Below are 14103 nucleotides of genomic sequence, written 5' to 3' on the forward strand. Positions count from 1 at the left end.
TCGGGGCGGGGGCTGTGGCCCGGCTCGTCTAACGCGACTCAGGCATCCGCAGCCGACGCTCCCAGCAGCTCCGTGACGGTTCCTCCCTCACCTGTTTTCTCTGATGCTGTCAATTCTTTGATGCTTTGGCACATCCTGGACACGCAGGCACATGCGTGTGTGTACGGCACACGCGTGTGCACACACGAGCGCCCACACACGTGTTGGCTTTGTCACACGACTCACCCATCACGCCTGTGCTGCCTTGGGAGCGGCTGTAGCGCTGTAGCCAGAGCTGCTGCGCCCACTCTCCAACCCCCCACCCCGGGGACCCCGATCAGGGCCACCGACGAGCAGGCGCTGAGCGCCAGTGGTGTGCAGGGCCTGAGGCTGCAGGGTGCCGAGTGGGCCAGCGCTGACCCTCACAGTGCGGAGCGGTGGCCCTTTCGGGGGCAGCATGGGGCTGGGGTGCAGCCTACTTCATAGGGAGAGGTCGGCGGGGTGCCGCTTGGACCCTGCCGCGGGTCCTGGGGTGCCCGTGGGACCTCGGTGCCACCCTAGCTGACCCGCCTCCAGGACTTTGAGCCCGGGGGAGCGTCCTGCCGGCCAGCCATGCCTCCCAATGAGCCAGAAGGCACCGTGTTTTCCGAACAGTCCTCTGTGACTCTGGGAAAGGCCCGGGAGTGGGGTGGGATTTTCAGCCTCAGAAGCAGATGAAATGGGGGCCTTGAGACAGCCGTGCGTGCCCGCCCAGGGGGCTGGTGCTGACCCTGCTTGCCTTCCTAGGGCGACCCTGGCCCGTCCGGCCCACCGGGACCTCCGGGGGAAGACGGAGAAAGGGTACGTACCCCACTGCATGTTGGGCACTCTGCCGCCCGTCTCCTCTGAAGACTGCAGGCGCTGGCAGCAGCCAGCACCCACGTCAGCGGCGGGGAGGCGGGGGCGTCAGTGGGCTGCACCCAACTTCCTTCCGGTAGACACGGCTCTTAGACCTTGAAGCTGACGGATGTGGGCGTCCTCAGCCCTCTGACTGGTTGCCCCAGGGCGTGATCTCTGGAAAGCCATTGTAGGGGAGCTGATGAGCTCAGCATCTGAGCGAGGGGCAGATGGAGGCCGCGAGGGGCGGAGTGCGGGCTCTGTGGAGGGAGGGAGGCGGAGAGAGCCCCGAAAGTGACTGTCCTTGCCCTGGAGGTGGGGCAGACTGATGGGCGTGTGTGGACCCAGCAGGGAGGGATGCTGGGGGTCTGGGCTTTGCCTCCATCCTCCGTCGGTCTGTCTGTGTGTTATCTATTTACCTCTGGAGAAGGAAATGGCACCAACTCCAGTCCTCTTGCCTGGAGAATCCCGTGGACGGAGGAGCCTGGTGGGCTACGTCTATTTACCTATCTTTAAATTTCCTGTCGTCCGCCTACATATCTGTGCGTGCATCTCTCCATCTGTGATCTGTTAATCACCCATCTCTTATCAGTTTATCTCTCGTCTGTCTGTCTGTCTGCCTATCTTTAAAGCTGTACCTGTCATCCATCATCTTCCCGTCTCTGTCTGCTTTCTGCCAGGCAGTTTATCTTTCGTCTCTCTCAGCACCTGGCAGGTAACCAGGGATGTTTTCTGCCCGGGGCTGTGGTCTGTGAGCCATGACCTCACCTTTCGCCTCCAGGAGGAGGACGCACCGGGTCTTTCCTGCTGGCGCAAGGGCTAGTAGCCCTGGCATTTGCTGAGGCAGCCCTGGGCCGAGGCTCCGGCAGAGCTGAAGGGAGGGCGTCTCTCTGGGGCCCAGGCTGCGTGGCGTGTCCCTGATCTCTGCCTCTCTTCCCCACACAGGGCGACGATGGGGAAGTCGGGCCCAGAGGGCTGCCTGGGGAGCCCGTAAGTGCACGGACCGGGTGGGATTCTGTGTCTCTCATTGGTGTTCTCGGATCGACTCAGGGCCCAGATTAGACAGGGCTCAGCCTTGAGACAGACGAATCTGGGGACTCTGGGGAACGGAATGGGGGACCACGGGGAGGTGAACAGGGCGACGCTGAGGAGTCGGTCTGAGCCTGGGTCAGGGAGAGAACTGCAGGGTCCAGGGTCCGTGATGGAGGGCCCCGGGGTCAGCGTGCACCCGCTCGCTGGGACTGAATCACCCCCCAGGTGTCTGCTTAGCCTCCAGGGAGGCTCATCCATACCACACTCCTCTAAGCCGGGCCTAGGCGATGCCTTCTGGGTTATTAACTTCTGAAAACATTTATGTGAGTGGGTATTAAAACCGTGAAGCACATTTAAGTGGCAACGGACATGGTGACAGTTGTCTCTTGTACGGCGTCTGAGAAGGTTCTGTCAGAGTGAAGGGCCCTTGAAATCAAGCGCCGGCTGGTGTGGGGTGGGAGCGGCCACGACGGCAGGCAGTGACCCCCCGAGGACGAGGGGCAGCGCCCACCCGGCCGGGGATGGGGACTGAGCCCCGACCAGTCCTGGCCCCCCCTCGCCCCTGGTCCCCAGGGCCGAGGCCGAGAGCTGGGGTGGGGTGAGCAGAGGAAGCGGGCGGGGAGGGGTGTCGGCCACACTCCCCGGGCAGCAGAGACATCGGGAATTGGGGGGCTGAGAGGGGAGGCGGGGCGGGGGCCGGGATTCTGGGCCGAGTCTGACGGTCTCTGCTCTTCTCTCCTGCAGGGGCCGCGAGGTCTGCTGGGGCCGAAGGGGCCCCCAGGCCCCCCTGGACCGCCCGTAAGTCCCCTGCCTGTCTGCCCCGTCCCTGCCCCCAGCTGTGCCCGCGCAGTCCTGCGGGCAGCCCCCCACACTGACAGCTGTGCACCCAGCCCAGCACCCGTGTGAGGTGTGGGGAGGATGGCCCTGCGGGTGGAGGCGTGGAGGCGGGCTGGGCTCACTCCACCTTCTCCACACACGGCGAGTCCCCAGGACGCCCGTCTCCTCCCTGCGTGTGCTGGCCGGGACCCTCTCGAACAGTCCTCGAGGGAGGAGCAGCCCATGGTGGGGCAGGGCTCTGTCTGGGGGCGGCTTTCCAGGGCCGGGCCCCCCGCTCAGCTGTCCAAGAACGCAGGGTGCCCCCCGCAATGAACCCAGCAGCCCCATTAACCTGCAGCCAATCTCAGCATTTATCTGGGCTCAAGCCTTTCCCCTCCCACGAAGGACGAGCCGTCCTCTGACCTCATGGGCAGGGACCAAGCCGTGCTCGCTGGGCTTTGCCCGTTGAGCTTTGTTGATTCTTTTCTGTTTCAATGCCACCCAGGGTGTGACGGGAATGGATGGTCAACCAGGCCCAAAAGGCAACGTGGTAAGTCCAGGGGTCCCGCCCCGACCATGGCCTCACGGTGGTCACAGCCACGCAGGGCGTGGGAGGGGGACTCAGGCCACCCTGACAGAGGGGGCTGGGACGGGCGGTGCGGGCCTCCCGCAGGAGAGGACGGGCTGAGGCCCTGCCCCGTTCCGAGCCCGGGGGACACAGGGGCAGGGCGTCCTCATCCCCCGGCCGGGCTGGTTGAGGGCAGGGGCCGTGACCACGCCCACCGAGACGGGTCGTGTGGGTCTCCTGTAACAGAAGTGGGTGACCTGAATAGAACCTTTCTCCCGGTGGCTCCCGTCTCGTGTCCCTGCTGGGTGGCCGTGCCCTCGCCCGCACCAGCTGGGGTCCCCGGGCCTGGCTTCCCGCCTGGGCTCGAGAGCTCCGCAGCCCCCATCATGCCTGCTTGTGTTTCCTGTAGGGTCCCCAGGGAGAGCCCGGCCCCCCGGGGCAGCAGGGCAACCCAGGTGCCCAGGTGAGTGAGCAGGGCGGGGTTGTGGGCAGTGGGAGCTGGGGGACAGAACCCAGGGCCTGAGTGGCCCCTGAGGGCCGCCCGCGCTGCCGGTCGGCCAGCAGGGCCTGCGGCCTGGAGGTGGCCTGGGACGGGGCTGGGGAATGATGGGCGGACGGCGGGGAGGGGTTCTGGCTCGAGAAATCCCTGACCTTTCCTGCTCACTCTCTCCCTGCCAGGGTCTTCCGGGCCCCCAGGGCGCTATCGGGCCTCCAGGAGAAAAGGTAGGTGGGCTGTGCTGGGCGCGGGTGAGCCTGCGGCAGGGCCCCTGCCAGCCCAGGGGCACGGCGCCTGCCAGCCCGGGGGTACAGTGCCTGCCAGCCTGGGGGCACAGCGCCTCCCAGCCCGGGGGCACGGTGCCTGCCAGCGCCCGGCCGGCTCTGCTGTGGCCCTGTCCCTCCCTCCTGCCTCCCTTCCTTAGTTATGCATTGATATAAGGTTGCCAGACTCAGGAAGAAAAACAGATACAGGATGCCCAGTAAAATTCAGACTCTGTTCTCTGAAATCTGTTTACCCGGGCATCTCATTTTCTTAGGCTTCCCAGGTGGCGCTAGTGGTAAAGAACCCGCCTGCCGATACGGGAGGCAGAAGAGACCTGGGTTCAATCCCTGGGTCAGGAGGATCCCTGGAGGAGGGCATGGCAACCCACTCCAGTGTTCTTCCTGAGAGTCCCATGGACAGAGGAGCCTGGCGGGCTGCAGTCCCTGGGGTCGCACAGAGTCGGACACGACCGACATGACTCAGCACGCAGGCACTTGTTTCGTTGTCGTTGGCCTTGTTTTCTTTTTGCTAAATTTGCCAACTCTAAACACATCCTGGGCACCCCGAGCCACGTGCTGGGGAGACAGCCTGGGCCCTGGCCTGGCTGTGGCTCAGCCCCAGGTGCCCGGTAAACCCAACACCCGGCTGGCACCAGCCAGGACGTCCTCCGGGGGGCAGTTCTCAGGGCATCACAGCCCCGACTCCTGTCTCCACTGGGTGGTTGTCTTGTTCTAGTAGCCAAACCCGAAGGCCCTGGACATAGCGGAGGGTGCGCCGTCTTTGGGCGAAGGCCGCAGGAGCGGCAGCTCTGAGCCGCCTTTTTAAGCAAATGCTTTTTGAGCAGATATGTTGAAGAGTGACTTTGGGGGTGTGTAGAGAGGGTGGGCAGCCAAGGGCACCCCGGGGCATCGGCTTATGAAGTCTGTGGTTTGTTCTAGGGTCCCCTGGGCAAACCCGGCCTCCCAGGAATGCCTGGTGCTGACGGACCCCCGGTGAGTACCCTGGCCCCCTCAACCTTCACATCCCCCGCCCGTGCCCACCCAGGGGTGGGGGTCGGGAACCCAGGCAGACGGCCCCTCCCCAGCTCTGGAGCTGGCTACGTGCCTGGCCCACGTTGCCTCTTCTAGCTCCTTCGATGAAGACCCCGCTGCTGGCTCAGGAATTACTGGGTTTTGGCCGTGCTTTCCATCACGGGCTGGGAGCTGCACGCGTCGGAGCATCTGCTGCCCACGCCCCCCGCACTTTCAGCTGCAACGAGGGCGGCTGGGCTCCGGGCCTCGTGTGCGTCGCCCGCGCTGCGTGTATTTTTAGCGATCACGCACTGGGAAGCGGGGTGTGCACATGCAGCTGTGGAGCTGAGCAGATGCCGCCTAGAAGCAGGGAGTGAGGGACAAACCCGCCCGCGGCCAGGCTGCGAGGGAGGGGGCGGGACAGTGACAAACGCCGGGCCTGTCCGCACCCACCAGCCTCCGCGTGCGCTGCCAATGGGCTTTTTACTTCTCGGTTATTTTTAGCGTATCTAATTGATGCCAAGTAGAGAGCCTGTTTTAGAGAATGATTAGCGAAATTAATTGTTTCAGACACAGTTATTTTGCTCTGTTAATAGTGCCATTAGAAATGAGCTGAGACGCTCAGCCCTCCACCCGTCGATTGGCGGTTGGCTGGCGTGGGGCAGGGCCTGTTTCTGTCTTCTCTCTGAAAATCCTTTGGTCCAGTGAGTCACCCATCACAGGCTTATCTGAACCAACAGATCACAGTCTCATTCCTGTTTTGAGCTGCTTCGGGTGGGTGAGGAGGCTCAGTCTCTGACGTGAGTTTGGTACAAAGAGATGAAAATTTTGCAACATGGCTTTTATGTGCTTTCACATACATCGACACCTAATTGTGTTTTCTGATGATGAAATACCTGCTTCTGGAAAATTAGGAAGAGAAGCAACATGGCGACATGATGAGCACGGCTGGCCTGCATCCTCCCGGCCGCTGCTTCCCTTTGCTGCAGCGGCGGGCGTCTGTGGGCGTTTCCCACGGCGCATTGTGTCAGAGGGCTCCCCGGGCAGCTCAGTGCCCGCCTGCCAGTGCCGCAGACATAAGAGACACGGGTTCAGTCCCTGGGCTGGGAAGATCCCCTGGAGGACGGCACGGCCACCCACTCGAGGCTTCTTGCCTGGAGAATCCCGTGGACAGAGGAGCCTGGTGGCTACATCCGTGGAGTCACAAGAGTTAGACGTGACTTAGCACGTGGCATGTTGGGAAGGAGGTGGCTGCATGGCCCCCAGTCCCCTGACCTTACCTGGAGTTCCCCTCCTGAGTTGAAACTCCAACAACTAGAGTCCCTGAGGGGTCACTGGTTTCCTGTTGGATGCTGTGGGGAAAGAGGGGCCTTTAAGGGGCACCCCGCCCAGGGAGTCAGGAGGCCAGCTCTCACAGGTCCTCATTTCTCTTCCCCCAGTCAGTGGTCACACTTGAAAATATGAGTGTACCAGGGACGCGAGGGGGGTGGTTGTGCCAGGTCAACAGTGATGACGCGCAAAGGGAAAGATCAAAAGGGGAGAATCGGAGCTGCAGGGAGAGGGACACGCAGCCCTCCAGGGGAACGTCGGAGCTGCAGGGAGAGGGACACGGAGCCCTCCAGGGGAACGTCGGCACTGCAGGGAGAGGGACATGGAGCCCTCCAGGGGAACGTCCGCACTGCAGGGAGAGGGACACAGAGCCCTCCAGGGGAATGTCCGCGCCGCAGGGAGAGGGACAGAGAGCCCTCGAGGGGAACGTCCGCGCTGCAGGCTGGGGGCCACGCAGCCCTTGTCACAGGTGAATGGGGAGGAGACAAAGGGTCTGAAGCCTCTCCTTACAGAGGCGTCGCGTAGTCCCAGCCGTAGAAAGAGACTTGTCCCTCTCCCCCTTGGTGTTGGCTTGGTGTGGGTTAAGAAGAAAGGGAAGATAGATTTCAGAGCCACTGAGAAGTGTAAGAGGTTTCAGGGCAGATGCTGCTCTGGACTCTTCGAGAAGTCATTCCAGGCACACGTGACAGGGTTCGGATAATGAATCATGGGCTCATGGAAACATTACAGAGCCAGGAACAGTCAAATTCCAGCAAGTATTCAGTGACAGGAGGAGATGCGCGATATAATACTAAATTAAAAATCGTCTTCTGACGCCAATTTTGCACGCGAACGCACAGAGCAAATAGATTAGCTGCACTGCATCACACCCCTGGCCACCGTCACCGTGCCTGGTGAGGTTATGAAGGGGTTTAATTTTCTCTTCCACTTGCCTAATTATCTACAATGAACATACATTACTTTTTTAATCAGAAAAATATCAAATACAAATAAGCTTTATTATTTTTGCATTTGTCTACAGTGAACATATATTACTTTTTAAATCAGAAAATATCAAATATACATAATTTAAGCTTTATTACTTTTCTGTTATAAAATCCTGCTGGTTACGGGATTCTGGGGAGAGATCAGCGAGTGGAAAGAGAGTGGAGACGGCCAGCCCTTCACAGCGGGAAGTTGGCCCCTCTGACTCGGATGGATTTCCTTTTGCAAACGCTCAAAATACGTGAGGGCTGTGCTCCCCCCACAAAGCCGCTCTCATCCTGGGAACACGGCTTAGAAGCCTGGCCTCCATTCCAACAGCAGTAATCGCGGTGGGGACTTCCCTGGCGGTTCAGGGCTTAGGACTTAGCGCTTCCACGGCAGGAACATGGGTTCAATCTCTGGTTGGGGAACTAAGATCCTGAAAGCTGATCCTGAAAGCTGTTTGGTATACCCCCAAAAAACCCAGTACCCCCTAAAACACAGTTGGTCGTGGCAATGATCCGTCCTTCTACACTATCTGTTCCAAAATACTGTGACCAGGTCTATTCTCTTGTTTTTAATTTTTTTTTTTGACTGTATCAGGTCAGTTGTGACACGCAGGTTTTGTTGCCCCAAGACATGTGGGATCTTAGTTCCCTGACCAGGTGTTGAACCCGAGTCCCCTGAATTGCAAGGCAGATTCTTAACCCCCGGAGCACTCGGCAAGTCCTCAGGTCTGTCCTTAGGGCCACCGTGTAAGTAAGGTCATCGCCAGGTGGAGGGTCGGCTCGCTCCCCAGATGTGGGGCCCGTGCTCGTTTGTGTCTGGGGCCTGCCGTCACCACCCACAGCTGCCCGTGACCTCAGTCCCTTCACAGAGAAGTTCCAGGTTTGGTGGAAACGGTACGAGAGGCCCAGGAAGAGCCCACGTGGCAGGGGAGGAGGCCTCCCCTTTCCCCAGCGACCCCGGGGCAGGACGTCGTCCCGGGCACACTTAGGTGCAGCCCTGCTGGCCCGGGCGCAGGCGGTGAGCCTCGTCTCAGGAAGGTGGAGGGCGGCCGCGTGTCCCCTCCAGGCCCGGCAGCAGGCCTCGTCCGGCCAGCGCCTGATTGTCCTCACAGGCTCCCGGGGCACCACACCCCCTCCAGCAAAGGAACTTCCACATTCTCCCCCTCGCGTGGCCACCGCCTCAGGCTGTCCACAGTGGCATCAAATCCGGTTCACAATGATCGCAAATTAAAAAGAACACACACAAATCATGTGTTCAAGTGGGTGAGGTCCGCGTCCCCGCAACGCTGCTGTCCCACAGATAGAGCCCAGAACTTTGGAAGGATCGAGCTGAGAGCAGTCAACCCACTCTCTCGTTATACACCCTCAACAGAGGACGCCCAGAGGGGGCAAGCGACTCACCTAAGGTCACACAGCAGCCCGGGGGTTCCCAGGATTAGAGTCAGGCTGCCCTGCCCTGCCAGCATCCTCACCCCACACCGTGGCTTCTCTTTACTGGCGACCTTGGGGGCAGGACCCTGTTTCTTGACAGTGAACACTCAGGTTCTGTTTTTATCGTCCGTGTTTGGCTCCTGAGCTCAGAGGCACTGAACTTAGTGACCAGCTTGGGTCTGAAAGTCAGAGAAGGTGAAGTTCCTGAGAATGGCTTGATGGCACCCGGGTAGAGAGGGCCCTGAGCGGTTCCTGGGGCCCCCGCTCTGTATCTCTGGGCGGATTCTCTCCTTGCCCCCAGCTTCCCTCCCCATCTGGGTCACCTGGGGTGACGACTGAAGGCCTGGGGTGCCTGGGAACCTGGGAGGTCTGGTCCCCCTTCTCTGTCCTTGCTTGGCCACTGGTGTGGTTTTGCTGGTTGACCTTGAACACATGGCCTTGCTGTCACTGACCCTGCCCACCGCAGGCAGGGTGCGGGCTGGGTCGGGGCCCCGGCGCGCCGTGGGGCTGGGGCCCGTCTGTGGGTTTGGAAGCTCGTCCCCTGCCGTTGCCGCACCCCGGCACCATTCCCATGTTAACAGATGAAGCCACCGAGGGTCAGGGCCAAAGGGCGGGGGGACCGAGGCGCTGCGGGGAGGAACAGGAGGGACCCGGGCTCTGACCCTCACACTGGAGACCGCTGTGGGAGAAGCCTGCGTTCCCAGCGGCCACTGACTAACACCAGCCTTCTTTTTCCGACAGGGGCACCCTGGCAAAGAAGGCCCTCCAGGAGAGAAGGGAGGGCAGGTGGGTACCGGCTGCACCCCTGGCCCCTCCAGCATCTCCCTCAGGGTGGGTGGGACTGGGCCCCTCTCTGATCTGGGACTCCTGCCCTGCTCGCATCCATCCTGAGAAGACCCCCTGCAGGCCCTCCTTCCCCATGCAGCTGGGCGGCGCCCACATGTCTCCTCCTTCGGGCCTGGCCTGAGACACCCATCCACTCTGCTCACAGCGAGAGGGCAGTGTGCTGGGGGCAGGCCCGCTCTCCGGCTTGTGCCTGAAGGACCCAGGGTAGCTCGGAGTGAACCCATGTCATCCACCCAAGATGGGGCTAACACACTTTCCTGTCTGGTTTCAGGGTCCTCCCGGCCCCCAGGGTCCAATCGGCTACCCAGGTCCTCGCGGAGTCAAGGTGAGCGTCTCAGCCTGGGGTTTTCCTGGAGGTCGGGGTCAGGACTGCGGGGCATGGCTGGACCTGTGTTAGGGATCCTGCGCTTTAACCTCCCGCCCGCCCGCTCCCAGCATGTGAGCCCAAGCGGGTGATGGAGGGGCCCCGGGGGCCGGGAGGGGCTCCCATGGAGCAGGGCATGCCCCCCGGCGTCTGGGGCAGCGCGGGCAGCTCGGCGGTGGCCTCCAGGACGTGGGGCACCCTTCGCCCTTGCTCTCTTACGGTCCCTGTTGAGTGGCCTGCTGGTCTTGGAGCCCCTCAGGGCAGCTGTCCTGAGCCCAGGCACCGAGCTGGGGACCCTCGCCTGGGAATTTGGTACATTTTCTTCTGGGCCGTTTGCACGTTGAGACAGAGTCTGTCCCCATCAGTAACATCTGGGCAGACCTTGCTGTTGGGGGGGGGGTGTCTGTGGGAGACTCCATCTATTCTTACCCGTCGAAAGGCTCCCAGAACCTCATTAAACGAGTGCAGAGCCCCAGTGTCCCAGACTCACGGCTGTCAGTTTGCCCCGAGCCGAGCGTTTGCTTTGCGCCGTGCAGCCTAGTCTTCGGTGATGCTGCTTTCTGAACACGCACCCGGCAGACAGGCGCCCCCGGCGTGCGAGCACCAAGAGCCCTTCCTTCTAGGGCGGGGCTGCTGCCCTGTCTTCAGTCTCAGGCTTCGCAGGAGAGCTAAGGGTGGCTCTTTCCTTCAGAACAACTGCCATTTGAGGTGAAGGATCCTGTGTATGTACGTGTATAAAACATCTTGTTTATCTTGGAGGGCTTGCGCGAACACGCCCGTAAGCTCTGGAGTCCCCACCCATGTCGTTCACGCTCCTTTATGCTTTCAAACGTTTTGCACGTCAGAGTGCACGCCTGCCCTGCGGGGTGGAGGAAGGAGAACCCAAGATTTCATGTTTTAGGGACCTCCCCACAACTCCCCTCAAATCCACGTGGGACTCAGGACTCATCCTAGACTCGCTTATCCCTAATCAAGTGCCCCATCCTGACCCCAAGGGGGCCCAGCTTCCATTTCCCGGAGTCAAGGTGTTCCAAGGTCAGGGGCAGAGAGACGCCTCGGGTCGGGAACCTTGGACGGCAGCGTCTCTCTCTGAAGCAAGCCCTCGGCCCGCGCGCTGCCTGATGAGTTTACAAGGGCAGCGATCTAGCAGCCGCGCTGATTGTGTGAGCTCGGAGCATGTTTATCTTACCAATTCCGGTTGCACAAAGAGCCCGTGCCAGCCACGATCCACAGCCACCCGTGGGCACTGCTGCTGTGAGCCGGAAAGGTGTCTACTCCGAGATGCTCATGGAGAATGCGCTTATCTCGTCGGCCTGATTAGAATTCATCCGAGACACGAGCCGTCCCGCTAGACGGGCGAGTGGAGGGTGGGAGGGAGAGCAGGGCCGGACGCTGTGTTCTCGGATTAGTGGGTTCTCATGCCCGTGTGCTTGAACACCCGCGGAGCCCCTGGTGTGACGAGGCCCGGAGGGCAGTGACCGGGAGGTGCAGGCCGGCCCAAGTGTCGCCGTCGCCATGGGAGACCGAGGCCCTCCGCTTTCCTCCCCGAGTCCTGCCTTCCTCCCTAGAAAGGGGCCCCCTGAGCTCTTTGACCTCACTGACCTTTACGCCTCTCCTGGTCGCCCCCCGACTTAGCCCTTTCTCAGGGGTCCATTGAGCACTGTGAGGTCACACGGCCCTTCGCTGAGCCCCCGCGGGGCTGGAGGGCTGGCGGAAGCCCCCCACGTGAACACTCCAGGCCTGGGAAGCCCCGTCCACCTCTGTGCCCTCACGGACGGAGACCCAGAGGGCCTTGCCCCGCCACTGTTCTGTGGCCTTGGCTCTCCCTCCCCAAACCCTGAGCCACCAGGGCCGTGGTGGGTGTTCTGGTCCAGGGCTCTCACCCGGGGTGGACTCTCCCCCCGGGGACACCTGGAGACGCTTCTGAGTGCCATGGTTTGGAGGGGCTACTTCAGGGGCTACTGAGGGGCAGCGGTCTGCAAGCCTGCTCCACCCCCTACGTGCCCGGGCAGCCTTGCAACAAAGAACCATCCAGACCCCAAGGCGCCAGCGCTCAGGCCGGGAAGCCCTGGTCTTCTGTCTCCCTGGCCCCGTTCCCTGGCCTCGGACGGGTCATGAGGCCATAGAACTTCAGGTCTGGCAGGGATCCCCCCGATTCTGTCTCCCCATCTTCTTTCTGGACGGGCATGGGGAGGGAAGCCCACCTGGCCTGCTGGGCAAGCCAGAGAGCAGGCGCCAGACCCCACCCCCCGAAATCGGGGTTTCAGGGTCCCTGGCCTCCCCTCTGTCCGGGAGCAGAAAGCAGCCCGGGACGGCCCCCAGGGCGCAGGCTGAGCCCGCTCTGCACTCTCTGCGTCTGTCTGAGCCGGCCCTCAGGGCCGCCGCAGCTCTTCTCAGCCTGCCAGGGCCTCCGCGCGCAGGCTCAGAGCTGCCGGTTCTGAGCGGAGTTCTTGCCACAAGAGGGCAGCCGGCAGCACAAGGGTCTGGCCGCAGGCTCAGCTGGGTCCCAGCGGGAGGCCGGCCTCTCTGGGGCCCCGCAGGCGGAGGCCTGAGGCTGCCTGGGCAGTCAGCGGGGCGGGCTCCGCACCCAGCCGGCCGGTGGGCCATGGCTGCCAAGTCTGTCCCCGGGATGGAGCCGTTTCAGCTGGTCCGGCAGGCTCGGAGTGGTCCTGCCTGACGGTTCTCGCTCAGCCGATACACTGAGAGTGACGGGGTGGCTGGTGTTACCAGGTGGTAATTAATGCTATTAGATGCTGTTATGATAATGACCACGTATTAATAGTAATAGAGAATGAAGACCATCAGATGGAACACAGCTCTGTTTATTGAGAATCTGCTGTGTGCCAGGCACAGACCCTGGGGCTTCCCAGCAGGGACGGGGTGAGGGCTGTCATCACCCTGAATTTCCAAGTGGACAGAGGTCTGGGGCCTCGTCACAGGCTACAGAGGGGAACCTGAGCCCATCTGCCTCCAGAAAAGAGCAGGCTGTGGGTGGAGGGGCACCTGCCTGGGCTGCTCTCTGCCCTGAGACCGGGATGCTGAGGGCTGCCTGCGGGGGCGCTCAGCCTCCCGAGTGCTGGGGGCCAGGCGCGCTCTCAGCCTGGACCATGACTGCTCACCCTCTCTGTCCGCACAGGGGGCAGACGGCATCCGAGGTCTGAAGGGCACCAAGGGTGAGAAGGTGAGTGTCCCTGCCTCCCCGCGGGGCCTGGCCAGGAGCCAGGAGGGCCGCCCTGGGGACCGGAGTGACCACAGGCCACTGACGTGGGAGCCCCCAGTTCACTGACAGCACCGGTGCGCGCAGATCCCCGTGAACCTTGGGGCCCGGTGACCGAGCGCCCCTGACCGCCAGCCCCTCCGTAGCCCGGCCTGGCCGAGAGCGCCTCCTGGCCGTCCTGCGAGGCCATCAGTAGCGGCACCACCCATCTTGGGGGTCTTCTGTCGGTCTCCCTGTCCTCAAATCCACCTGTCACCTGCTACCAGGCCCGTGGTCATGCACACATGAGGCAGAGACTTGGTGCCAGCAGAGCCGGGCCGGGGGACCCAGTGAAGCCGGGCCCCCAGGGCTGCAGCCTTCCTGCTGCAAGCCGGCCAGAGCCACAGAAGGCAAAGGGTTAACAGGGACACAGCTCCCGAGGGCCGGGGCCGGGCACTCAGAGTCCTCACCCAGCGTGTTGGCCGTGGGGTGGGGTCCAGAGGCTCTGGGGTGGGGGGAGCCAGGCAGGGTTCTCTCCCCTACACTGAGGCTCTCTCTGGTCCCCCTTCAGGGTGAAGATGGCTTCCCAGGCTTCAAAGGAGACATGGGCATCAAGGGCGATCGGGTGAGTGTCGGGGGCAGGGAGGGGCCCCAGGGCAGCCTCTCAGGACGGAGCTGAGGCCTCCGTGGAGGCTCCTGGCCACCAGCAGCGGCCAGCTCCTCCCCAGCTCCCAGCCTGGAGCTGCGGCAGCTGACACCTGGTCCCAACCCTGCCTGTGGGGTCACCTGGCCCCTCCACCATGTATCCATCAGGGAGTCAGTGGGGGCTTTTTCTTGCTGGCCAGTACCCTGGCCAGTGCTGCAGTCCACAGGGTCAGAAAGAGTCGGACGTGACCGGGAGATTTGCCTTTGGATCGTTAGTGTA

At 62.2% G+C, this 14103-nt stretch overlaps 1 protein-coding gene across 2 annotated transcripts in view; it reads left to right on the plus strand.

Moving 5' to 3' along the window:
* The window catches only part of COL5A1 (collagen type V alpha 1 chain), a 149110-nt gene that overhangs the window by 80955 nt on the left and 54052 nt on the right, over positions 1-14103 (plus strand). For both annotated transcript variants that reach the window (XM_027556854.1, XM_027556853.1), the window contains exons 19-29: positions 766-819; positions 1801-1845; positions 2632-2685; positions 3209-3253; positions 3681-3734; positions 3950-3994; positions 4970-5023; positions 9514-9558; positions 9890-9943; positions 13119-13163; positions 13750-13803. In XM_027556854.1, coding sequence (XP_027412655.1) covers positions 766-819; positions 1801-1845; positions 2632-2685; positions 3209-3253; positions 3681-3734; positions 3950-3994; positions 4970-5023; positions 9514-9558; positions 9890-9943; positions 13119-13163; positions 13750-13803 — 549 coding nt within the window. The remainder of the gene's footprint in view (positions 1-765; positions 820-1800; positions 1846-2631; positions 2686-3208; positions 3254-3680; positions 3735-3949; positions 3995-4969; positions 5024-9513; positions 9559-9889; positions 9944-13118; positions 13164-13749; positions 13804-14103) is intronic.

Source organism: Bos indicus x Bos taurus, chromosome 11, assembly GCF_003369695.1.
Source record: "Bos indicus x Bos taurus breed Angus x Brahman F1 hybrid chromosome 11, Bos_hybrid_MaternalHap_v2.0, whole genome shotgun sequence".
NCBI lineage: Eukaryota > Metazoa > Chordata > Mammalia > Artiodactyla > Bovidae > Bos > Bos indicus x Bos taurus.